Below are 21,552 nucleotides of genomic sequence, written 5' to 3'. Positions count from 1 at the left end.
TGACTAAGCTCGAAGACCACTGCACTTCTGCAATAGCAGTCAACAGCATTCTCGAAGGCTACGACGATGTTGTTCACCAGGGGGATCTTACCAGGCACCGAGAAGACCGACTATAAGGGGTAAATGTGTGCTTTGAGCACCCTGAGAGCACTGTGAGGGAACGTGCCTTTGTTCGCCTTGCCAAAGCACTCTCCAGTTTGACCTTCCAACCCAGTGTCGACCAGTATCAAGACCCCTTCAAGATGGGATTCACTCCAGTCACAACAGAGGCACTGGTGGTGCTTGAGCCGCACACAGGGTTTCAAAGACTACCGATCATTCTGAACGAAATGCGCGACAATGAGGTCTTGGTTGAAGTTTTGTACTCGGGAATATGTCATACAGTGCGTTCTAACCATACGACGTCCCCCTCAATCCGATGTGACCAGACAACGGGATAGATATCTGATTCTCTTCCAACAGGATATTGTGGGCGAGGATGGCGGGTTCCCTCCCGTCCACTACCCAGCAATCTTCGGTCACGAAGGTGCAGGTATCATCCGGCAGCTCGGGTCCGCGGTAAAGGACAAGTCGCTCGCTGTAGGCAACTCGGTGATCTTGTCATTCAACTCATGCGGATCCTGCAAATCGTGCGAGACCGGTTTTCCAGGATCATGTTTCTCGCACACACCTCTAAATCAGCACTCGGGCAGGATCGATCAGACCCATCTTGCAACGCTTGAAGATGGGGTGACCGTCTCGAGTCAATTCTTCGGGCAATCCTCCTTTGCGAGAATGACCGTCGTCTCGGAGCGGTGTGTGGTGAAATGCCCATATCCAGAATCACTGTCCATTTATCCTGGTCTCGGGTGTGGCTTCCAGACTGGTGCGGGTACAATCTTGAACGCCCTCAAGCCGAAACCCGAAGACACTGTTGCCGTGTTTGGCCTGGGAAGCGTCGGGATGGCGGCCGTTATGGCCACCAAGTATGCGGGCATTCAGAAGGTCATTGGCATTGATCTTATGGACTCGAAAATCGAGCTTGCTAAGCAGTTTGGCGCCACGCATACGATTAACCCGAGGACAACACCTGATGTTGTCAAAGAGATACACAGCCTCACCAACGGCTCAGGCGTCGACTATCTCATTGAGTGCACTGGGTCGACGAAAGTGTATGACAATCTGGTCGATTTTCTGAGTTGTAGAGGGATTGTTGCTCTTGTGGGCGTTCCTCCGGTCGGACACGATTTGAAGCTTGATACGACTAGGATGCTCCTGGAGAACAAGGTCGTTCGAGGCGTAGTGCAGGGCGACTCTGTTGCTCAAAAGGTATGTGCAGGAGCTCTTTGATAAATATACGTTGACAACTAATTTCCACAGTTCATTCCCGAAATGATTGAAATGCACCGTGCTGGTCATTTTCCCATAGATAAGATATGTACTATCTACCCCGTCGAGCACCTGGAACAGGCCTTGGAGGACATCCATACGGGAAAGGTATGTGCAGACACAAAGATCCGGTTTTGAGATCATCACGTATTGATACGCCGATTATATAGGTCATCAAAGCCATCTTCGCGTGGTAGCAAAGGTGCACTGGTATTCGACAGCAGAGGAGCCACACGAAAAGGAGATGTAGATTTGTGACTATCGAGCACGAACCTAAGTTTGTCCTGCTCGAGACGCCGAACCTGTTTCAAGGAAAAGTGGCACCGTCTGGGAGGGGGCATATCGAAAACACAAGTTCTGAGGTCAAGCTGGTTCATGACAGCGGCTGCCCGGACAGCGAACTAGAAGCACTGTACGTCAGAGCTGATGGCCTCCTCTCTATCAACGGCGAACGCTATATCGTTGTGTGTGAAGGACTCTGGGATGACAATCAGGATGGTATCTATCTGATCCTGACCGGCAACAGCAGTCAGACTGTGCCACTTTTTCTGAAAACAGGCTGGACGCCTTGTAAAGGCGAGGGTAAGTCGCCACTGGGGATAGGGAGGGTGACACCTATAGCTGCAGAGCTGAAAGACAATCAAATCGAGGCAGGCTTTCGATGCATTCAGGGCGACACAACAAACATTTCCTCCTGTTGATACCATGTATCTTAGATAGCTTCCACGATAACGCAAAGGACAAGGCATCATACTCATGACTTACGCGTATCAAGCGCACAGAAGAATGATGCATATTGGTTGATACTAGAGATAGAGATCACCGCCGCAATGAGAGACCACATGTATAAGTCTTCTCCGAGGGATAACCACACCTCATTATTGTCCTCACAGCACCGCCAACAGTGGCAGGTCGTGTCTCGCAGCATTGCCGAAGATGATGACGCTCCATAAGAGTCGCCTGTCTGTCAATTCCCATGTTCATTCCTTGTCAGTAGCCTTCCATGCTCTCTTGATGTACTCCTCGACATCTGCAAGCAGCTCATTAGGCTTCTCCATGGCCGCGAAGTGACCACCGTGGTCGTGGTGATTGAATGACACCAGATTGCAAGTGGTGGCCGCCCAAGTCTTCGGAATTGGGACGATCTCATGGGCAAACAACGAGTACCCACAAGGCTTGTCGACGTATGGAAGGTTCAGCGGTGCTCGACTTGTCACCACACTAATCCTTGCAATCTTTGGCTTCTCATTTGGGTCGCCGCCCAGGCCGCGGTTATGGTAGAGGCATCGGGGTATAGTATCCGTCATCCAGTACAACGTTACTGCTTCGAGGATCTTCTCAAGTGGGGGATCTTCGTCGGTCCATTCGAGGAACTTTTCTCCAATCCAGCAGAGAAGTGCCAACGGACTGGCACTCAGGGCTAGGCCTATTGATGCCGGCCTTGTTCCTTGCTCCAGTGCAAACGCATACCCCGTGTCGATGAACTCGCCTGCCTTTTGCAGCGCCTTCTTCGTTGGCTCGTTCATTTCAGGCTCCCCTGCTGGCACCATCATATTCACATGCATGCCTTTGCAGGCGTCGTAGCTCATTGCAAGAAATCTGCTCACGAAGCTGCCAAGGTCACCGCCCTGGGCTATGTATCCGGAGCCGAACCCCAGACCGACCATCAAATTGTTGAGTGCTCCAGCAGCTAGGTCGATTCCGTAGTCCGTGTTGAGTGGTGGACCGGATGAATATGCATAGCCTGGAAGCGACGGAACGATAATGTGGTATGGTAAGTCTTTAGGAGAGTACTTCTTTCTGAGGATTTCCAGGATGTCCAGGAACTCGCAGATAGAGCCTGGCCAGCCATGAAAGAAAGCGATCGGAATAGCATCAGCTTTCTCGGAGAATAAGGCCAGGAATTGGATGTTGGTGTCATTACCGTCTGCATCCTTCACAGTAGCATTGAAGTTTGGGAAAGAGTTGATTCGGTCTTCCTGTTTGCGCCAGTCGAAATCATTTAGCCACACATTTTTCGCATGTTCAAGCCAGTCTCTTTCAATACCATACCTCCGACCTGCATTGGTATTCTCGAAGACAGCAGGGCCAATGGGTGAGAGCTCCAACAGCTTCTTGAGGTGGAGTAGCTTGTCCTCGTCAACGTGAGCCTTGAATGGCGTGACGTCGAGTGTTGCTCCGGCTGGGAGCTTAGCGTAGTTGGCCATGTTGTCTAATATGTGAGTATGGATGATATGAATTTTGTCCCGGAAGGAAAGAAGAAGGCTATGAGTATGCTACTTATCACTTTTAAGGCTGATTTCCTACCTTACCTTGGGCGGTCGCCCGACTGATCGAGCATACTGGAAGAACCTAGAATGTTCCTCGTCAAAGCGATACACACGGCCCAGCGCTCGGCTGATCCTGATCCTGCAGACGGCACGGCTGCGTACATAAGACACTGCACAGCATTGCACAACACATGGCCATATTTCCTTTGCTGCTATCGTCCCAGCTTGATTCAATAATGGATCTCCGGGTTGGCAATTGTTCTAATACGAGCAATGTATCATTCAGAATGTCATGCAGAAACGATGCTGCAGGCTCCCGCCCGGGTGAAGATGGGGGGCCTTAGACTGGTTCTGCTCAAAACGACGCCCATATTTGTCGTCGTCCTCCATGACGAGTGATATATGGCTGCAATTGGAAGCAGGCGCAAGAAGAAGGATACTGTAAACATAATCATCAACGTGAGATGAAGTCAAGTCAAATTGAGGTGGGGTGAGAGGAGAGGATAGGAGGATTGGCTAACGGGCAGGATGGTGGCTTAAAGCGGCATGGTTCGTATATGTGTTATTAAGTATAGGCACACTTGCAGCCTAAAAGCGGCGTCACCACAGACGGTCCTTCAGCAGGGGGTAATTATTCGTATCAAAGGCAGACAAATGTCCAGATGTGCCTGCCAATCTCACGACAAAATGACATCCACTGGGTCATGGGGACACATGTGCCCTACGACTTCTATCAGAAAACGCTCGCAGCCCTTCGATCCCTCTTAAGTGGTGAGAACTCTGCCAATGCCTTCCCCTTGCCAATGGGTTTTGCTTTCAAACTGATGCGTCCGAGGATGCCACCGCCTCCCCGTCCGAGGTCTCTAACCTTGGTGCCAGGTGCTTCATCTTCATCGTCAAAGATGTTGACCCGTTTTAAGACCTTTGCCTTCACCAGGGGCTCTGTTGCATCCTGACTTGTCTCCTGGGTAGTCTTGGTATGCATTGTATTCTCCTTGTCCTTGTCAACATTTCCGACAGCTTCAGCCTCGTCCGCCTCACTCTCAAGGTCCGAAAGCTCCTCCACTAGCTTGGCTAATTGTGGCTTTTTGATAGTGCTGTTGGCTCTGGAGTTTGTAGTTTCCTTGAGTGCTCCAGCCTTTGGTTTGCTTGTGGAGGCAGATGCCTTGTTCGTTGCGGACGGCTTCTCCGGCCGTGACTGCGCTATCTTAGGTTTCGAAGCTGCCCCTTTGGCCTCGCCCACAGTAACAGCTTGCGATGGCTTCTTGACTTGTTCGCTCTCCTCTTCCGATGGAGACTCGGGCAGTATGCTCAGGGTACGATTCAGGAAAGGCGTGATTGAGAAGTTTGATTTGTCGGCGACATTGACTGACATGCGTTGCTTTTTTGCCGCTGGTGCACCGTGTCCAGGTGTCCCTATCGTCATGTCTGGGTCGAACCTCGCAATGTTTCTCTTCTTGGAATTGGCGTTGGTGGTTCCGATTAGCCTGGCCTTGGTCATTTCTGCAGATTGTGCCATCTTTTCAGCCTGCAACTTCTCAATGTCGTCCTGAGCCTCCTTCAACTGGTCTTTCGTTGAACGCAATTTATTTCGGAAAGCGTCAAGTTTTCCCTCGAGGATCTCCTTCTCACCTTCCCATTCCACCACTCTCTTTCTGTTGTCACGCTCATTCTTCTGTGCGTCGCGATGCGCCTTGGCCAGCTCTTTCTTCAAGCCCTCAATCTCCGCGGTAAGCACAGAATCTTCTTCCGCAGATGACTTTTCCTGCGCCTTGATTCGTTGCACTGTCCTCTTCTCTGTCTCAAGCTCCACCTGCAGGGAGCTTAGCTCCCGCTGCAACGCCAACTTCTCTGCTAGCAGTTTCTGATGGGAGGAGGCTTGTGATCTGAGATGTTCCAGTTCTGGCTTCAATGTATTCAATTCTCGTGCAAGCGCCAGCTTTTCGGAAAGAATCTTGGTTGCATCCGCGCTGGCCGCATTCAGTGCATTTACTTCAGTCTTCAAGCGTTCCAGATCTCGTAGACGCCCTTTCAGCTCCATCTGGGTTTGCTGCAGGTCGGCTTCGACTTCGGATAGGTGGGTGCGCAATTCTTCGTTGATTTCTTCGAGGTGGTGTTGCTCGTCTTCATCGCGTTCGGCTTGTTCGTGTAGCTCATCGCTGTCATATTCGGCAAGCAAGAGCTGTACGCGCATTACTCGCACACGCTCTTCTTCGTAAATTCGATCCGCTTGTCGCAATGCGCGTTCGTAGACGAGTTCGAGCTGTGCCGATTGCATAGATTGAGCAACCTCCTCGTTACTCATGTATGATAGTGCTACATCCATGTTGTAATATGGGCTGATGCCAAAACTCTTCTGGCTCAAATTATGATGCAAATGTCAGCGATGATGAGCATTGGAGAAACGAATAAACGAATCGCTGGCGCTGTTTACTTGTTCTAGAGATGGAATAGCGCCGCCAAGCCGGAAACGCGCCTTGGGGACGAGTGACAGTGACACCACGACTCGCTCCATAACAGAGTCTACCCCGCCATTTCCAATCAATTCCATCATACTGGACAGTCCGTTCAATTCACTGTTTGCCCATCTGTACCTCATCACAAACACACACAGACATACAGACATTTCTAGGTGAACAAGCTGCAGCCATGTCCTACGATAGCTATGACAGAGTCAAGGGTCTCTTCGTGATTGGGACCACCACCTCGGCTTTCCTCACTGGTTCGCCCAGTCTCAGGACGTTTCCCTCTCCTCAGTGCTAATACAGAACAGGAGGTCTCCTTTTCACCTCGTACTCACACGTCCCCGGCTATCTTCAGAACTCCTCGGACGAATCGTTGTTGAAGCAATGGCAGACTATGGGTGCTATCGGCAGAGCCGTTATGCCACCCTTGATCTTGGTTGCCAGCGGTTCCCACTTCATCAATGCCTACCTAACCCACACTCAGCCCCAGCACTACCGCTTCCTCGGCGCAGGGGTGCTGAGCCTCGCTGTCCTGCCCTTTACCTTTCTTTCGCTCGGTCCGATTAATGACGAGATCGCCGCGCGAAACGAGAAGAAGGAAGATCATGTGAATGAGCAGCTGCAAAAGATGAGCAACCAGGAGCTCATTAAGAGTTGGGGTACTCTCAGTGCTGTGAGGGGATTTCTGTTCCTCGCAAGCACGCTTGTCAGTTATGATGCCATGTTGCATCTGACGTTCTGAGAAACGTATGTACGTCCTACAGGGGACAACAGCTGGGTATGTTGTAACGGACCAGAAATAGTCGTCGATCGGATGTCCGACAACCGACGCCCCGGAAAGCAGAGGTAGGGCATTGCCGCAGGTCGAGACACGAGCAAAACATGCAGATACATAATATGTTGTGAAATATAATATGTTGTGAAATATTTACATGAATCGAAGATGCAGACCGTATCAAGATGCTCATTACAGCCTCGTGGTACTCTCGACGACAACGCTTGAATACGTTACTAATTATTCAACTTCACTAACAGGCCAACAACTACGGAGCAAACGTCTGACATATATTTGCTGACTAGGCTATCCCCCAAAATATCAGCCTCATGTATCATGCACCCATGACTTCTGGCCCCTCTGGGCGTCAGCACGAACGGTCTCCCAAGTCTGGCCATAAGCAGCCAGTGACACATTTCATCGCAGTCGGAATCAGAACAACCTCTTCATTGGAATGACAACAGGTGGCTAGGAGTTCCGATACTACAACCGACGACGAGCAAACTTTCATGAGCCTTGAGTGCCCTGTCCTCAACCCAGAGTCGCTGCTGGCTGCCTTCAAGCCGATTGAAGTGTTATATACTATCTTCATCCCCGGCTTACTCACTGCCTCCTGCACTAAATCAAGCCACAACTTAGTCGCTGCCAGCCCCAATGCTACAGTCCCTGTCATCCCTATCAAGTCCACCGGGACTGCACATGTTTTTACTACCATTTCTACACTTGTAAGGACATTTTGGAAGCAACGCAATTTCGTTTCCAGCAAGCGAAGCGGCTTGGATACACTGCAATGTCAGGGTATGGTGGACAGTCAGGTTATTTGGATGGAGTTTATGGCGATGAAGAGTATGACAATGGAGGTTATGGGAACCAAGATTATTCAAACACTGACGACACCAATGTGCAATTCAATGCTGAGGAGTTTGAACAGGAGCTACAAGAATTCAACGGCGACTACGACAATTTCGACCATGACCAAGTTCACAATTTCCTGGCTTTTCTCAATTATCTCGCAAACGACAAATCAATCGATACTTCTCACAACCAGGCATTGACCGAAGGTATACACTATTTACAAGAAGCGCTATACAATGAAGGGCACGACGGGCACGACTTTTACAAAACAGAGGTGACGAGTTGCGTCCGGCAGCTCGCGCAGACGGGCCATTGCGAACACATCCTCGCGTTTCTCAACCAGATTGTGGAAGAAGAAGTCGGATTTCGCACTCACGGACCCCTGTTGGGCGTCATGAACGACATCGCTGAAATACTTGATTCGGATACGAGTACGCAAGATGGGCAATACGGCCAAGGACATGGTGGTCATGGTAGTTACAGTGGACAAGGCCACGGACAGCACAATCAAGGCTACGGACAACATAGCCATGGCTACGGCGACAACTCGGGCGGGTATAACCAAAGCTATGATGACGGTTCTGGTGGTTATGGCGATCAAGACTACGATGACGGTACGGGTGGTTATGGTGGCCAGGGCACTGGACAGCAGGGGTATGATTATGGCGGTCAGGCTGGATACTGATGGTGACAGCCGCGCTGACGGACACTTGGACTCGTGATGCAGCCTGACGCTCTTGTCGTTTTCGCCCGTAACTCGTTCATGGTCCATCGAGGCACGCTGTCCACCCATACCGAATACGTGGACAAAGGACGCCAAGCCGTGAACTCGCCCGAAATTAACAGATCATGCGGCCTTAGAATACTACTCATCACATCGCCGAGGACAGTATCACCGCTGATCCAGTATGCAGTCCGAAGGTGGCGGGATTTGCAGAGACGCAGTAAACGTGGGCGACTGTGGTGGCCGTTGTGGTCGTTCTGGGCACTGCACGTCTTGTGCCTAACGGAAGAATATCGGCCCGAAAAAGGAGAGACAGCCTTGTCCCACGACTGGGCACCCGGACTCTTACATGATGACCATTCTATATATAGGTACTGAGAGCAGTAAAATACAGTCCATCGTAACCCAAGCGATGTGTGAGCTTCCTTGTATCGCAGTTCCCAGCTTTTCGGAACAGGTCCTTCTCACATCTGACCAGGACAACTTCCTTAGGGTATGCCGCGAGTCTGTCGAGTATTTCGATCTGTCATACAGGTTCTTGGGAAGAGGGTTGGACTGCTGCTCAATTGGTTGAACCTTGTACCCCAGGTGGTACTGCTGCTGGGCCTGATAATGCCCCTTGTCTCGGTATCTCTGGTCCGGCTGATACCGGTGATGCTTGTATCACACTTGCAATGTTTGGCTGGTATCTCATTGTGGATTCAAGCACACAAACACCCGACAAGATCATTGACGTCTGGACTCGCTGGCGCGGCTGGTAGAACGCCGAAGGCACGTCGACATTTTTGCCCTAATGAAAATGGTTATTGGAGCGTTGTTGTTGGCACTACTCCGGTCCTGTCGGCGGACCTCGTGCCGCAGGTCTTCTTTCATTCATCTCGATTTCAGCTAAGCACTACTCTGTTAAGAGACATGGGATATGGGTCAAGATTGTCCCATTTTCTCGAGACCTCCTCTGTTGCCCATGAGCTGTTCCCAACTACAGCTCACCACTTCAAAGGTATTGCCCCAAGGATCCGAAAAATAAACAACTTCATCATCTTCCCCAGGTGCGAAGGGCCACACAGTCTCACCGATCCTCTTGCCTCCCGCTTGCAAAACTTTTGCCAGGAGCGCTTCTGGGTCAGAGTCTGTGATTGCCATATGGAAGAACCCGCCCCGAGTGTATGCGAACTCGGATGGGTGTGACATTTTGGGGTCGATCCATTCAAAGACTTCCAAGCCAACACCGTTGCCGCTGGTAAGGCAGCCCAGTTTCAGCTTCTTGCAGTTCTCGCCATAGATCCGGAAGATAGCAGCGTCGGGGTTCTCGGATCTATCGATGACGCTGATGTTTTCTTGCAGTTTGCGGAAACCTAGAATTTTTGTGTACCACTCAACTGCCGCTTCGCAATCGGGAACGGTCACACCTATATGGTTGACGGTACGATTGGGCGGAGATCGTTGAATCTGAGGTTTTGCATCTTTCAGTTTGATATCTGGGAATTTCCCAGGCTGCTTGCCGTGAACATACCTTGGGCATATTGTCGATGGTAAATTGAGAATCCCCTGTCAGGTCTTTTCTTTTCCAACTGTTGAATGTTTGCTCAATTGTGAATTCATCCAAGGCCCACCAGTGATGGGACTTTACTTCTCGTCACCACTACACGCGTGTTGTAGTTTTTGTATACTTTCACTAACCAGAAAACATACGGGTATTGACAGCCGACCGGCCCCGAAGCGGCCACGGAGGGATGACCATTCGTACAGTTTCGATCGAGGCACCTCATCCGTCGATCCGACAGTCTTCGACTCACTGGGTCTAACCACGTTAGTGAAGCGGTCAGAACATTATCGCAAGCATTTTGGAAGCCGTCTAACGACTCTGAGAACGCTCAGAGACGCATCAACTGAGTCTTATGTGATGCCACTTTTGGGAGGACTAGGGATAACTATGCGTTCTAATGGATCCTTCGCTGTGATGCGACACATTTGGCTTCGGACAAGGTGTTACTCTGAGTGCTGAAATGCTACAATTGACTCCGGACTCTCTTCACAAAGGCGCCTTGGGCGTTGACGGCATATTCACGCCCATTTCTCCAGCCTATCCATTCTTTCAATGCCTCTTCGCCTCGCTCGCCGGGACGCAGAGCCTTGCCTTCGTAAGGCGACTCTATTTCTTTGGCTGGTGTCTTGCTAAGGCCGGATATGGGTCTCTGGTCGTATCCTGCCGCCTTCAGTTCGCTCAACTCGAACACGGGCGTGCAACAAGCGTCTGTACCGTCAAATATAGCTTCCCATTCTTTTCGTGTTTTGGTTCGGAATCGTCGAGCGAACAGCTCCCTCATGAATGGCCACGCACGTTTGTCCTCCCTGTCCAAATCACCAGGGACAGCCTCGCCCGGTTCAAGGCCTAGACCTTTCAGGAATTGCTGGTAGAACTGTGGCTCCATGCATCCGACAGACATATATTTTCCTTGATCTGCGCACTCGTAACAGCTGTAATATGGACAGCCTCCATCAAAGGTATTATTGCCGCGCTCGTCGTTGCCTAAAGGATGTTGGGTCAAAAGACGCGGAAACGTAGCAAGATAGCTGGCGCCGTCGACCATATTCGATTCGATGACTTGCCCTCGACCTTCGACTTGTCGATTGATGAGGGCTAAGAGGATACCTGTGAACGCGGCGTGCCCACCGCCCGCGAAGTCACCGAGGATATTTTGCGGCGGCGAAGGTGGCAGGTTTCTTGGACCAAATAAAGATAAAACACCCGAAACCGCCAGGTAGTTTATATCGTGCCCGGCCATGGCTGAATATTTTCCATCGCGGCGAAAGCCAGTCAATCTCCCCACTATCAACCGGGGGTTGGTTTTGAGAAGAACCTTCTCCGGGTCGAGGCCGAGCTTCTCAAGGACACCCGGTCGGAATGGATCGATCAGGACGTCGGTGTTCGGAATCAGAGAGAGGAGGATCTCTTGTGAATGAGCATCCTTCAGATCCAGGGCAATCGAAGATTTGTGGGACGTCAAGAGATCGCCTGTTGGGACAAATCCAGGTCGGTCGATGCGCAACACTGTGGCGCCCCAGTCCGCCAGGAGGAGGCCGCAAAAAGGACCTGTAGGAGTAGCTTAGTGAGTGTGGTCGCCCACGATCGGTGCTACTGTTGGGGCCAAAGATCTCCTTACCAGGGGCAAGGCCAGCGAGCTCAAGCACGCGAAGTCCTGACAGAGGGTACTTTTTGGAGGACATGATGCGAAGCTCCACCAGCAGGGTCACGACGTCATATTTCTAACAGACAGGGGTAGTGGCGAGGCGTCAAAAAGGGAGTAAGGTCTTCATATCACGGAACACACTGCCAGCCTGATGGTGGCCATACTCTGTATCCACCGAGGGCTCTCCTCGAGGGCGTCACGGGCCGGAATGCCGAGGCGTCACGAAACGCAGGATTGTAAAAGCTACTTCATTCCCTAGGTATGTGACGGTTATGTTCACCCTCGTGCATCGGCCGAAGGAGCTCCCCGCGGTTTCCCCAACCTACTGTTCCCGCGGGGGCAGCTGTGCACTCGGGGGCAGTTTGGCATCCTTGAAGGTGCGGGGCCAATAATGCGCCGCCCCGAGGCCTTCCAAGGCGAGTCCATACGGCAGTGTATTCGCCAGCTGCTGTTTGATGACAGCATTAAACGCTCGACGGCTAAGCCGGCGGGTCAGCTCTGGAGTTTGAAGCAGTTGGCGAGCGATTTCGTGAGCTCGAGGAAGCAAAGCATCCCTGGAGAGAACCTCGCTCACCAGACCCAGATTTTTGGCCTCACGGGCGTCCAGAATCTGACCTGTGTACATCAGATATCTGGCTCGATTCATGCCGATCAGCATCGGCCAGATCACTTGCACGCCATCTCCCGGCACCAGGCCGTTCGGAAAGTGTGGCTGGTCTCCAAACGCAGCCGTGTCGGAAGCTAGGACAATGTCGCAGAGCAGGGCTTGTTCTGCGTGAACCGTGGCCGGCCCATTAACGGCGGCGATCATGGGGATATCGATCTCCAGCTGATTATGGATTAACCCCAGCGCAAATGGTAGCACGTAAGAGCCCCAAACGTCGGTCGGGATCGTTGCTTCTGATCCGAGGTCTTCGTAATGGATGAAAGTGTCGCCGGCTCCCGTGAGGATGATCACTTTGTTCTCTGTATCGTTCGCGATGTCGACGTAGACCTTTCCGAGTGCGGCGTCGGGTTTCATTCCCCAAATCAGGTCGCTGCCATTGCTGTGGAGAGTGATTGTGAGAATGCCGTCGTCCGTCCGTTCGAACCGGAAGTTCTCATACTGGTTCTTGTATTCGTCGAGTTTCGTCATTCCGAGCTACAGCTGGCGTCGTAATAGTCCAACTTCGCAGCAGGGACAGAAGTGTTATGATTTGGGTATGGATACCTCAAGAGAAATGTGAACGAACTGAAACAATCTGCTGCCTAGCACATCTTCAGACACGTGTATCGTTTCGAGGCCTGAAGATACCAGGGATCCCGAGGTAAAGCAACGACGCATTCCGGGTTCAGAAACAGGCTTTTGTCACCCCCACGACATATGGCCAGGCTGAACATTGCCTGAGCCATCCCCTGATCTCGTTCACAATGCAGACAATGTACTAACCCACTCGTCAGTAGTCCATCAAATCATGGATCGAGGCTATTGCGACACCGTCCAACGGTCTTCCTACGCCGGCACAGCATGGTCTGCGGATCAGAGTAGAAGATCTATGTGACTTCAACTGATCAGCATTACAGTTTGGCTCTGGTTCTTCCTTCTATAGCTTCGGCATCTCTTTTCCCCCACTCTTTCAGTAGTTTCCTGACTATCTTACCACTTGGTAGTCGAGGTATCTCGTCGACAAAGACGGCGCCTCCGGTCAATCTCTTGTGTTTGGCCACTTGCTTCGCCACGAAGTTCTGGACATCGTCGGTCGTGATTTCGCTTCCCTGCTGCGGCACGACATACGCCCTGGGTAGCTCTTGACCGTGCACAGTAATACCTGTCACACCAGCATCGGCCACGGCTTCATTCTCCAGAAGAATGGCTTCCAGTTCGGCGGGTGCAACCTGTAGCCCGTTCACCTTGATTAATTCCTTTTTCCTGTCCACTAGCCAGATCTTGTCCTGCTTTATTACTGCGACGTCTCCAGTTCTCAACCAACCATCTGGCGTAATGCTCTCCTTGGTGGCCTTCTCATTTTTCCAGTACTTCAGCATGATCTGCGGGCCTCTGATGTAAAGCTCTCCGGGGTCTCCTTCCTTCATGTTCTCTTTCCCATCCTCATTCACCAGCATCGCTTCTGTGTTAGGAAGGAGAAACCCGATGCTCCCTGTCTGATCTTGCATCATCCCTGGCGTAAGCGCGCCCGCAGAAGTGGTTTCAGTCATACCCCAGCCCTGAGCAACAACGACCTTATACCGAGTGCTGATCTCATTTTGTAACTCGCGCGACAGCGGCGCGGCACCGCATAAAATGTGGCGAACGCTACTGATATCGTATTTAGTCGCTTCCGGCCTCTTACTGAGCATGACGAGGATGGGTGGAACTGTTTGTAGAGTTGTAATCTTGAACCTCTCGATGTAACTGAGAAACTCCTCGAAAGAAAACTTCGCCATCACGTAGACTGGTATTTGTAGCCTGCCCGCGATGCCGATTGAGAATAACTGAGAGTAGGCGTGATAGAGTGGCAAGAAGGCAAGCCACCTCTCTTCTCCTGGATCGCTCTCGGTCTGTTCTGTACCATGGAACTTGCTGTAGAGACACTGTGCCGCATTGGAGACGATATTGTGGTGCGACACACAGACACCTTTCGGTAGACCCGTAGTACCACTTGAAAAGTTGATTGCCGCTATGGTTTCGATTGAGGCATCTCCCAAGAGTGGATCAAAACTATATGTTTCAGCATCCTGGGTCGATGCTACTAACGTCCTCCAGTCTTTTATCCCGCGAGACACAGAACACTCGACAGCCGCAAACTGGAAAACGCGACTGACAGGAATTTGCGCTTGCTCTACCGCCTTCAGTCCGGTCTCGAGCAGAGAAGGGTGTATGAGAACGAGGGCTGCTTCGATAGTCTTCATTTGAAAGGCCACTTCATCCACGGTATATATGGGATTCGCGCCAGTAAAGATCCTCTTCGACCCAGCTGCAGCGAGATAGGCCATGGGAACGTAGATATGGTTCGGCGTGAAAACCATGATGGTCCGTCCCTCTTGTATTCCAAACCTGTCCAGACCGAGAGCAAACCTCTTGACCCACGAGAGCATCTGCGATTGGGACAAGCTATTGGACGGGTCGGCCGCCTCCATCCATATTGGTGCATTCGAGAGAGGTTTGCTCGTCGGAAAGACGTAATCGAGAATGTTGCATTTTGGAATGGTCAATTGTGGATATGGAGACTGAAAAGGCATCTTCCTGTTGGCGTGATAGAATGCCCTTGGGCACGCCTTGGTACCAGGAAATGAATTGTAGGTTCACCAGAACCTGGATTGGCTTGTGTATCACGAAGGCTCCTTCACCCGTCAGGTTTCGTATTCCAAAAATAATGATGAATTCAGTTCTACCGAAGAGAACGTCTTCGATAACCTAAGGCGGCTGTGTATTCAAGTCCGAGGAGGTTCCAGATTAGACTGCCACAGCGAGGTGAAATCTTTACTAAGGTATGTCCGCACAGTTCCCGAAAGCTCTTCAGTATCCGTCGCTGGCAGCTCAGCATGAGACAATGAGAAAGATGCGCCACTTGGACCTCAAATTGTGGTGGAACAGCCTCCGGAAGAGAAGCCTCGGCAGCAGTCGGCACCAAACTGCACGGGTGGATTCCTTTCGGCCTGAAGTCGAATTCGACCTATCACGTCGGGAAGGCAAGCAAAGGTCGCGTATGTCCAAGCATGTAGAGCCTACAGAGCCTTTGCAATTCTCCATTAATCGCTGCGTTGCGGAAATAGTTGGGGGGTTGTGTACGTTTCTAGCTGCTTTACACTCTGAATCTACTGTAAATGATGACCACCATGCTCTAGAAGCATGGCAGACTCGGCCTGTCCAGTATGGATCAGATCCTTTGCCCACAAAGCAAACTATAACCGTGGCCGTGCGGAATCCTTATACAAGTCCATCAAGCTCTCCGTAGCCTTCTCCTGTTGCTCGATCTTGCTAATCCTGGACACAGAGATGGTTAGAGATCTGATAGAGTATGAGGTCAGTCTCTCACTTACAACTCCTTGGCTCCTCGGGATTCGAGTCGTGCAAGTTGCGCCACGTGAGCTTCATCTGGGCCGTCTGCTATTCTCGTCGTCCTTAGGTAAGCCCAGATCCTTGCGAGAGGGAAATCCTGGCATATGCCTCCGGCACCATGGGTTTGAATTGCTCGATCAAGAACTGTCAATGCCATGTTAGGCACAAAGATCTTTGACATCGCAATTTCTGCCATAGCAAGCTTTGCATTGCCCCGATCGATCTTGTCAGCTGCGTCGAGCACAAGCATTCGCCCAGCATCAATCTCGATCCGTGACCGAGCAATCCAATCTGCAATAACACCTTGATTGGAAAGGGGATTTCCGTTGATTTGACGACTGTTAGCGCGTGCAATCATGTATCTGTGTCCCGTCAGTGCTTAGAGACAGCATGTGAAGGAGGTAACATACTCCAATCCTCGTTCTGCGCCCCCAATGGCACGCATACAGTGGTGAATACGCCCTGGACCCATGCGGCCTTGCATAACTTCAAATCCACGGCCTTCACCAAGAATGATGTTCGAGAGAGGTACGCGAACAGACCTCAACTCGACCTCGCAGTGGTTGAGCGGCGCATCTGAGGTTGTTAGCCTTGCTCATCATCCATCAGGCGGGTAGGTCACCATCAAAGCCGTACACATGGAGTGTTCGTAAGATCTTGACACCAGGAGATTGCGGACTGACGAGGATCACGCTGTGCTGCTTGTTCTCGTCGGGTTCGCCCGGGTTAGATTTGGCAAAGACGATCCACCTGATCACGACGTCAGTTACAATGCTCCTCTTTTACTTTAAGCCCTTCTTGAGATCGAGTGGCCACTCGTGGGAGTTCACAATTTGTTTCTAGGATCCGCAGCACTGCTGATCCACCATTTCTGTGTGACCCTTTAGTAAATGAGCTTCACATTCAGGCATGTAGAAACATCTCACCGTTCCATTCAGCACGTACTCATCACCTTCGCGCCGCATTGACATTGAAACATTTTTCGCATACGATGAAGCTTGCTGCCTTTCGGTCATCACAAACGAGGATCTGATCTCCCCCTCCAATAACGGCTTTAGCCATTGCTCCTTCTGCTCCTTCGTCCCATATTTGGCTAGTACCTGTGGCCAATGGTTAGAGGTGGAGTGCAATTGTGGAGAGCCTCATATCGTACTTCCATATTTCCTGTGTCTGGTGCACTGCAGTTCGTGGCCTCCGGTGCAATCCGGCTTCTGCCCATTGTCTCGCACATGAGAGCATACTCCAGATTTGTGAAGCCGGCCCCGCCCTCATAGTGTGAATGCAGCCACAGATTCCACAGACCTAGCTCGCGGGCTTTCTTCTTCAATTCGTTGAGGATCGGAGGGATTGTTCTAGCCCTCTCTTCTGGGTTCCAGCCCAGCTGGCTCTCAAACACATCATCGGCGGGTACACCTGGTGCAGTGATTAGCTAAGCTTGATAGTTCGAAGGACAAACACAGAAAATACAGTCCTCTTCGACAAATCTTTTCAGTTTGGCCAAGGTCTCTCGGGCGTAGGGTCGAATTCGGTCGGTAACGGTGGACGGTATACGGAGGAGATCCATCTTGGAGCAAAATCTATACGGTTAAGGACGTGAGGTACGTCTCTCGGCTACGGCAGAGGCGTACAGTGTTCATAAGCTGGGATTCTGACTCGACGAGATAATGCTATACCTTGATAAACAGCCGTCCACACGTGCCCGTTGAAGCCGCCAGGGTGGGTAATGTTTTCCGGCCTGGGGAGTCTTCCAAGAAATGGAAGAATTTCTCGTGTAAAGCTAGAAATGGGCAGGATCCGCACCACTCATGGTCAAAGTCAAATTTACGTTCAGTGCACTTACGTATTGCGCGTAAAGACAGCCACTCTGTTAGGTTTCGTGACGCTGTACATACTCGGTAACAGAGTCTGGGAATCCGACGTACAGCCTGTACCTGTTCCAGCCGCTTCCAAGTACAGTAGTAAGTGCGCCAAGTTTGTATCTGGGCGGGGTTGACACTGTCGTTGTTGTCGGTCCCAAACTTGTCTCTGCTTGATACCATCGACGTTGCACTCGTACCCAGACATTCCCCGCCCCTGAGAATCGCAGAAACGAGACTTTCTCGATCACAGGGCTACCTGGAGCTTATAATGGATATCAGTGGATTTGCCTTGGTAACAGGTGCCGGTAGTGGTATTGGGAAGGCCTGTGCTGTTTCCTTTGTCGAAGAGGGAGCAGCCGGCGTAGCACTTCTGGACATCAATGGAAAAGCTTTGGAAGACGTTAAAGAGAAGCTGACCTCACTCAGTCAGCACGAGGAATTTCAATGCCTTTCTTTCGAGGTAGATATGAGGAATGAGAAGGACGTTGCTGATGCAGTCCAGAACTGTGCCCGCACATTTGGGAGGCTGGACTATGTCGTCAATGCGGCAGGAATAGCGTTCAAGAATATTGGTGGAGCTGCCTGTGCAGAAACTACCGACTGGCAGCGAGTCCTGGACGTGAACCTGAACGGGACGTTCTACTGCCTTCGTGCTGCGGCACAACAGATGCTCCGACAGTCCTATCTCGAATCGGTGATGTAAGTGAATCTAGTACCCTCGGGCGCCCACATCTATTGACAAGTTTGCCTCCAGCGATGGACGGTCGCTGCAACGTGGGTCGATTGTTAATATAGCATCTCTTGCTGGATTGGTCGGTGTCACACAGTCCACCGCTTACTGTGCCTCCAAGCACGCCGTCGTCGGCCTCACAAAAACCACTGCTCTCGACTACGCGAAGGAAGGCATCAGAGTCAATGCCGTATGCCCAGGGATGATCAAGACTCCACTAATAGTTCCTGGATCAGAAATAGAGCGTGCGACGACCGACTTTGTCAAGACTCGCACACCGATTGGCCGCTGGGGAACTCCAGAAGAGGTGGCCAACGTTATTGTATTCCTCTGCGGAGGAAGGAGCTCATTGATGACCGGAGCCTCCTTATCCGTGGACGGTGGTTACACGACACAGTGACTCGAGGAAGAGTTGTAGGGACTCCACAGAAGATGCGAAGCCGCAAGGCTGATGATCGAGCTTTACAGGCGTTGAAGTGGCAAAAATGTCACCGCACAAACGGCCCTCGGAGGATATGGTATTACCACTGAGCAAGCTCTCGGCCTCACGGCCCCATCTCCCGTCCGTTTCCCGTCTACCTTTAGTCTCACGGTGCCCCTTTATCTAGAAGGAGAGTCATCAGGGCCAGGAACCATTAAGGGGAAGATCCCTTCATATCACTGGCCGCTAGGTGACAGACCGAGCAGTTGCCTTTCCTTCGGTAGAAAGATACGGTCGTTGTTTGAATCACCTTGGTCGTAAAGGCTAGCTCCATCAGACTCAGTCGAACCATCCTGTGTGATGCGAACCTGCGCTGCGATTCGCCTCTCGTGCGTCTCTGGAGATATGGGCTCCCGAGATGAGGTCGCCATCATTTGTGAATTGTTGTACTCTGGGAGCGCAATGACGCCTCTGAGAGTTGCCGGTGCCAAGCTTGATACGGCTCCCCGACCAAACGTCTTGTTCGGGCGCTGTGGACTGGTCGACATTCTTACTTGCTGCTGCGTAGCGTTAATCGGCGTCCAGCCCGCATAGTGGTCGTTGGAGGAGAGTGAGGCAATGGACGGTCCTTGGCTGCGAGAAGGCGTAGCTGGAAGCACTTTTTCCAATAATCTCAGACTCTCAAGTACTTCTGCTCGGCTGTCCAAGGTTTCCGACTCTTCAAGAGCAGCTGTTATGTATGTCATGGCGTTCGAGGCGTAACCCAGTGCCAGGGTCGGTATTTGTGTACCATTCGCTCGTCCTCGCCACTTTCCCAGTAAACGTGAAATCATCCTTGCGTGATCTAAGCATATTGCTTGACTGGAGTTACGAGCTGCTTGATACGCTTCTGAGCCCTCTTCGCTGTCCCCAACGATCATCCCACTCCGAAAGCCCCATGACTGGTGCAGACAGAGAACCGCATTGTGGTAGTAGAGGCTAGAAACTGTCATTTTTCATATCGCAGAGAAAGTCCAAAGGTTTTGAATGCCACTCACTGAAGGAATAGAAGACTTTGATTCCCTTCTGACTGGTTTTCGAAGTCCAATGCTAGGGTTTCGGGCCAGGAGCTGTAGCGGTGGGCGAGGTTCTGATGCACAGATGTCATCTCGAAGAAGGTGCCAGCATCAATCGCGCAACCCAAACTGGCACTGTACTTATCCAGGAACCCATGCACTGGCTCCACCAAGTCCATGAGAATAGTATGAATTACTTGCTCTATTCGTGCTGATGCCGTGAAGAGTTGTACGTTGTTCGGATTGCCACGCGCGCCCTCTGTATTGCGTCTATGGAGTACAGTTGGACGACGCAAGATTTGAGACCGGTAGCTGATGAAAAACTCATGGTCAAAATCGGTGCTATCGCAGAGCATCTATCGGACACTAGAGTACTTACGTATCGTATACGACACAGGTATCGAGAACTCCCCTCTCGCAACCCGCAGAAACAGTGCCGAAATGAGTCTCGCAGGCGCCATTGTCTGGACAGATTGCGAGGCAAAGTCGGCAAGCGGTACCTACATGGCGGGTAAGTTGTTGACTTGACTTCACGATCAGGAGCTTACCAATAAGCAGGCATCCCATGTTCCCATCACCCTGCCGCATTTCTATCTCTGCGAGGAGGAGCAGTCCTTGCCCCAACGCAAGCGTGGGTTGTTCCGCAAGTTCGGACTCGACCAGCAACCAGCACTGACGATGTAATGCAGACTTTTGTGCACCACGCTCGCGTGACTGCAACTTCTGTACTTCTGGGTTGTCGGGCTCCGCATATAAGAGACCGACTGCAAGAATGGTGATATGTAAGAACAGAGAGTAATACGGCTTCCTTGACCTTGCCATGGATTCAAGGAAGACATCCATATTGACAACGTTGAAGATCGAGTTGAATCGCGTTGAGAAGCAGTTCAAAAGGTACTGCTTACAACTTGAAGATAACTGATCGATGAAGAGGCGAGTCCAGGAAAGCTCCGTCTGCCTGGTCTGGCTGCCACTCGTGCCCGGGACGAGTAATGCCGAGTCTATCAATCTGGATGGTCTTGTTCCTGTCTGGTCAAGTGACTCTCCAGATACTAGCCTTGGAATCAAATTTTCGGTCCCCTTAGCTGATTGTAACTTGTCGAGTGGTGAATTCACATTAGCTCGGGTCGCCCGAGCCAAAAGCTGGCCGCGCTGTGTATCAGATTGCGACTGCAGCCCTTGGTCCTGAATGCTGTCAGATGCTGTCAAGTACGTCTTCGCTTGGTTGAGAAAGGATGTTGCTCCCTCAGTGAAAGCGTCGATATCTGTCTGCAGGTTTGGTGGAGATTCTGATAGCAGGTGAACAATGGGTGGCGGTTGGGTCGTAAATCCAAAGGAGTCCGATAGGCGTGGTCGAGGCGACGACGACCCTGACGACTGCGCTAGGAAGGCCTCCAATGAACCTATACGGCTCTGTAACGAGTCGATATACGCGGCGGACTTTTTTCTTCGTTCATCAGCGACCTGACCGTACCAGCAAGAAAAACCATCTACCGTTTCCTAAGGTCGTCCAAGTAAGTGATGCATGAGACTCCTCTGTCTTTGCACTGCGTACACACGTCGTCACCGGGTTCTCTCGTACACTAAACGCCAGGAGTTTAGCATAACGCGTCGTTGTCCTGATGGGCCTACGTGCACACCTTGGTACGCCGTTTCCGACACGTCGCACAAGCAGCGGATGCTCGCTGTCGTGCGACAGTTGGGTCCATGTCTAGAGGTGCTGATATTTTTCGATCAGCACAAATTTGTCGCGAAACAATGGCTAACCCTGAGCAAAACCGAGGAGAGAAGGGTGAAGAG

The 21,552-nt window shown here is 51.4% G+C and overlaps 12 protein-coding genes across 12 annotated transcripts; 3 read left to right on the top strand and 9 right to left on the bottom strand.

Annotated features, from left to right (window-relative positions):
• Positions 1 to 3: 3 nt before the first annotated feature.
• Positions 4 to 1,549, top strand: EDD37DRAFT_382389 (putative alcohol dehydrogenase). The gene is made up of 2 exons (XM_062812124.1): positions 4 to 383; positions 463 to 1,549. The coding sequence occupies exons 1-2, from the start codon at positions 243 to 245 to the stop codon at positions 1,327 to 1,329; spliced, it is 1,008 nt and encodes a 335-aa protein (XP_062671196.1). The 5' UTR covers positions 4 to 242; the 3' UTR covers positions 1,330 to 1,549.
• A 688-nt stretch (positions 1,550 to 2,237) lies between these two features.
• On the bottom strand, positions 2,238 to 3,626 carry EDD37DRAFT_382391 (Alpha/Beta hydrolase protein). The gene has a single exon (XM_062812125.1). It carries the CDS (start codon positions 3,573 to 3,575, stop codon positions 2,349 to 2,351), a length of 1,227 nt encoding a protein of 408 aa, XP_062671195.1. The 5' UTR covers positions 3,576 to 3,626; the 3' UTR covers positions 2,238 to 2,348.
• A 606-nt stretch (positions 3,627 to 4,232) lies between these two features.
• On the bottom strand, positions 4,233 to 6,027 carry EDD37DRAFT_382381 (uncharacterized protein). Its single transcript, XM_062812123.1, has one exon. It carries the CDS (start codon positions 5,962 to 5,964, stop codon positions 4,372 to 4,374), a length of 1,593 nt encoding a protein of 530 aa, XP_062671194.1. The 5' UTR covers positions 5,965 to 6,027; the 3' UTR covers positions 4,233 to 4,371.
• Positions 6,028 to 6,177: 150 nt separating this feature from the next.
• On the top strand, positions 6,178 to 7,040 carry EDD37DRAFT_629293 (uncharacterized protein). The gene is made up of 2 exons (XM_062816501.1): positions 6,178 to 6,360; positions 6,412 to 7,040. The coding sequence occupies exons 1-2, from the start codon at positions 6,288 to 6,290 to the stop codon at positions 6,843 to 6,845; spliced, it is 507 nt and encodes a 168-aa protein (XP_062671193.1). The 5' UTR covers positions 6,178 to 6,287; the 3' UTR covers positions 6,846 to 7,040.
• Positions 7,041 to 7,936: 896 nt separating this feature from the next.
• On the bottom strand, positions 7,937 to 8,357 carry EDD37DRAFT_629291 (uncharacterized protein). The gene has a single exon (XM_062816500.1). It carries the CDS (start codon positions 8,263 to 8,265, stop codon positions 7,963 to 7,965), a length of 303 nt encoding a protein of 100 aa, XP_062671192.1. The 5' UTR covers positions 8,266 to 8,357; the 3' UTR covers positions 7,937 to 7,962.
• A 1,024-nt stretch (positions 8,358 to 9,381) lies between these two features.
• Positions 9,382 to 9,979, bottom strand: EDD37DRAFT_680524 (uncharacterized protein; the record flags this gene model as incomplete). Its single annotated transcript, XM_062819724.1, has 2 exons — positions 9,382 to 9,906; positions 9,971 to 9,979. The coding sequence occupies 2 exons, from the start codon at positions 9,977 to 9,979 to the stop codon at positions 9,382 to 9,384; spliced, it is 534 nt and encodes a 177-aa protein (XP_062671191.1).
• Positions 9,980 to 10,466: 487 nt separating this feature from the next.
• EDD37DRAFT_686545 (alpha-methylacyl-CoA racemase) lies at positions 10,467 to 11,685 on the bottom strand (the record flags this gene model as incomplete). The annotated part of the gene is made up of 2 exons (XM_062819918.1): positions 10,467 to 11,551; positions 11,622 to 11,685. The coding sequence occupies 2 exons, from the start codon at positions 11,683 to 11,685 to the stop codon at positions 10,467 to 10,469; spliced, it is 1,149 nt and encodes a 382-aa protein (XP_062671190.1).
• A 285-nt stretch (positions 11,686 to 11,970) lies between these two features.
• EDD37DRAFT_680520 (enoyl-CoA hydratase/isomerase) lies at positions 11,971 to 12,943 on the bottom strand (the record flags this gene model as incomplete). The annotated part of the gene is made up of 1 exon (XM_062819723.1): positions 11,971 to 12,943. Exon 1 carries the CDS (start codon positions 12,781 to 12,783, stop codon positions 11,971 to 11,973), a length of 813 nt encoding a protein of 270 aa, XP_062671189.1. The 5' UTR covers positions 12,784 to 12,943.
• Positions 12,944 to 13,205: 262 nt separating this feature from the next.
• Positions 13,206 to 14,867, bottom strand: EDD37DRAFT_680519 (4-coumarate-CoA ligase; the record flags this gene model as incomplete). Its single annotated transcript, XM_062819722.1, has 1 exon — positions 13,206 to 14,867. One exon carries the CDS (start codon positions 14,865 to 14,867, stop codon positions 13,206 to 13,208), a length of 1,662 nt encoding a protein of 553 aa, XP_062671188.1.
• Positions 14,868 to 15,373: 506 nt separating this feature from the next.
• EDD37DRAFT_382311 (acyl-CoA dehydrogenase/oxidase) lies at positions 15,374 to 17,532 on the bottom strand. The gene is made up of 8 exons (XM_062812121.1): positions 17,155 to 17,532; positions 16,841 to 17,100; positions 16,614 to 16,787; positions 16,518 to 16,558; positions 16,310 to 16,437; positions 16,098 to 16,263; positions 15,669 to 16,049; positions 15,374 to 15,612 (listed from the first exon to the last, which is right to left on the bottom strand). The coding sequence occupies exons 1-8, from the start codon at positions 17,249 to 17,251 to the stop codon at positions 15,531 to 15,533; spliced, it is 1,329 nt and encodes a 442-aa protein (XP_062671187.1). The 5' UTR covers positions 17,252 to 17,532; the 3' UTR covers positions 15,374 to 15,530.
• On the top strand, positions 17,388 to 18,676 carry EDD37DRAFT_680516 (dehydrogenase with different specificitie; the record flags this gene model as incomplete). Its single annotated transcript, XM_062819721.1, has 2 exons — positions 17,388 to 18,245; positions 18,301 to 18,676. The coding sequence occupies exons 1-2, from the start codon at positions 17,815 to 17,817 to the stop codon at positions 18,674 to 18,676; spliced, it is 807 nt and encodes a 268-aa protein (XP_062671186.1). The 5' UTR covers positions 17,388 to 17,814.
• Positions 18,677 to 18,870: 194 nt separating this feature from the next.
• Positions 18,871 to 21,536, bottom strand: EDD37DRAFT_382323 (uncharacterized protein). The gene is made up of 6 exons (XM_062812122.1): positions 21,393 to 21,536; positions 21,247 to 21,335; positions 20,301 to 21,199; positions 20,132 to 20,252; positions 19,735 to 20,064; positions 18,871 to 19,675 (listed from the first exon to the last, which is right to left on the bottom strand). The coding sequence occupies exons 1-6, from the start codon at positions 21,459 to 21,461 to the stop codon at positions 18,934 to 18,936; spliced, it is 2,250 nt and encodes a 749-aa protein (XP_062671185.1). The 5' UTR covers positions 21,462 to 21,536; the 3' UTR covers positions 18,871 to 18,933.
• Positions 21,537 to 21,552: the final 16 nt, after the last annotated feature.

The sequence above is a fragment of the Exophiala viscosa genome, assembly GCF_022695815.1.
Source record: "Exophiala viscosa unplaced genomic scaffold EDD37scaffold_4, whole genome shotgun sequence".
Classification (NCBI taxonomy): Eukaryota; Fungi; Ascomycota; class Eurotiomycetes; order Chaetothyriales; family Herpotrichiellaceae; genus Exophiala; species Exophiala viscosa.
The sequence above is the reverse complement of the archived record's forward strand: the minus strand, read 5'-3'. Positions and strand labels throughout refer to the sequence as shown.

Bases quoted from the DNA above. Each gene is read 5' to 3' on its own strand.
- EDD37DRAFT_382389 (XM_062812124.1), top strand. From the start codon at position 243: ATGGGATTCACTCCAGTCACAACAGAGGCACTGGTGGTGCTTGAGCCG. The intron at 384-462 runs GTGCGTTCTAAC...CTCTTCCAACAG, and splicing joins ACTCGGGAATATGTCATACA to GATATTGTGGGCGAGGATGG.
- EDD37DRAFT_382391 (XM_062812125.1), bottom strand. From the start codon at position 3,575: ATGGCCAACTACGCTAAGCTCCCAGCCGGAGCAACACTCGACGTCACG.
- EDD37DRAFT_382381 (XM_062812123.1), bottom strand. From the start codon at position 5,964: ATGGATGTAGCACTATCATACATGAGTAACGAGGAGGTTGCTCAATCT.
- EDD37DRAFT_629293 (XM_062816501.1), top strand. From the start codon at position 6,288: ATGTCCTACGATAGCTATGACAGAGTCAAGGGTCTCTTCGTGATTGGG. The intron at 6,361-6,411 runs GTTCGCCCAGTC...AATACAGAACAG, and splicing joins CACCTCGGCTTTCCTCACTG to GAGGTCTCCTTTTCACCTCG.
- EDD37DRAFT_629291 (XM_062816500.1), bottom strand. From the start codon at position 8,265: ATGGCTATGTTGTCCGTAGCCTTGATTGTGCTGTCCGTGGCCTTGTCC.
- EDD37DRAFT_382311 (XM_062812121.1), bottom strand. From the start codon at position 17,251: ATGGATCTCCTCCGTATACCGTCCACCGTTACCGACCGAATTCGACCC. The intron at 17,101-17,154 runs GTATTTTCTGTG...TCACTGCACCAG, and splicing joins AAGATTTGTCGAAGAGGACT to GTGTACCCGCCGATGATGTG. The intron at 16,264-16,309 runs GTGACCTACCCG...TAACAACCTCAG, and splicing joins CCATGTGTACGGCTTTGATG to ATGCGCCGCTCAACCACTGC.
- EDD37DRAFT_382323 (XM_062812122.1), bottom strand. From the start codon at position 21,461: ATGGACCCAACTGTCGCACGACAGCGAGCATCCGCTGCTTGTGCGACG. The intron at 21,336-21,392 runs GTGTGCACGTAG...CCTGGCGTTTAG, and splicing joins GTCGGAAACGGCGTACCAAG to TGTACGAGAGAACCCGGTGA. The intron at 20,065-20,131 runs GTAAGTACTCTA...GTTTTTCATCAG, and splicing joins ACCTGTGTCGTATACGATAC to CTACCGGTCTCAAATCTTGC.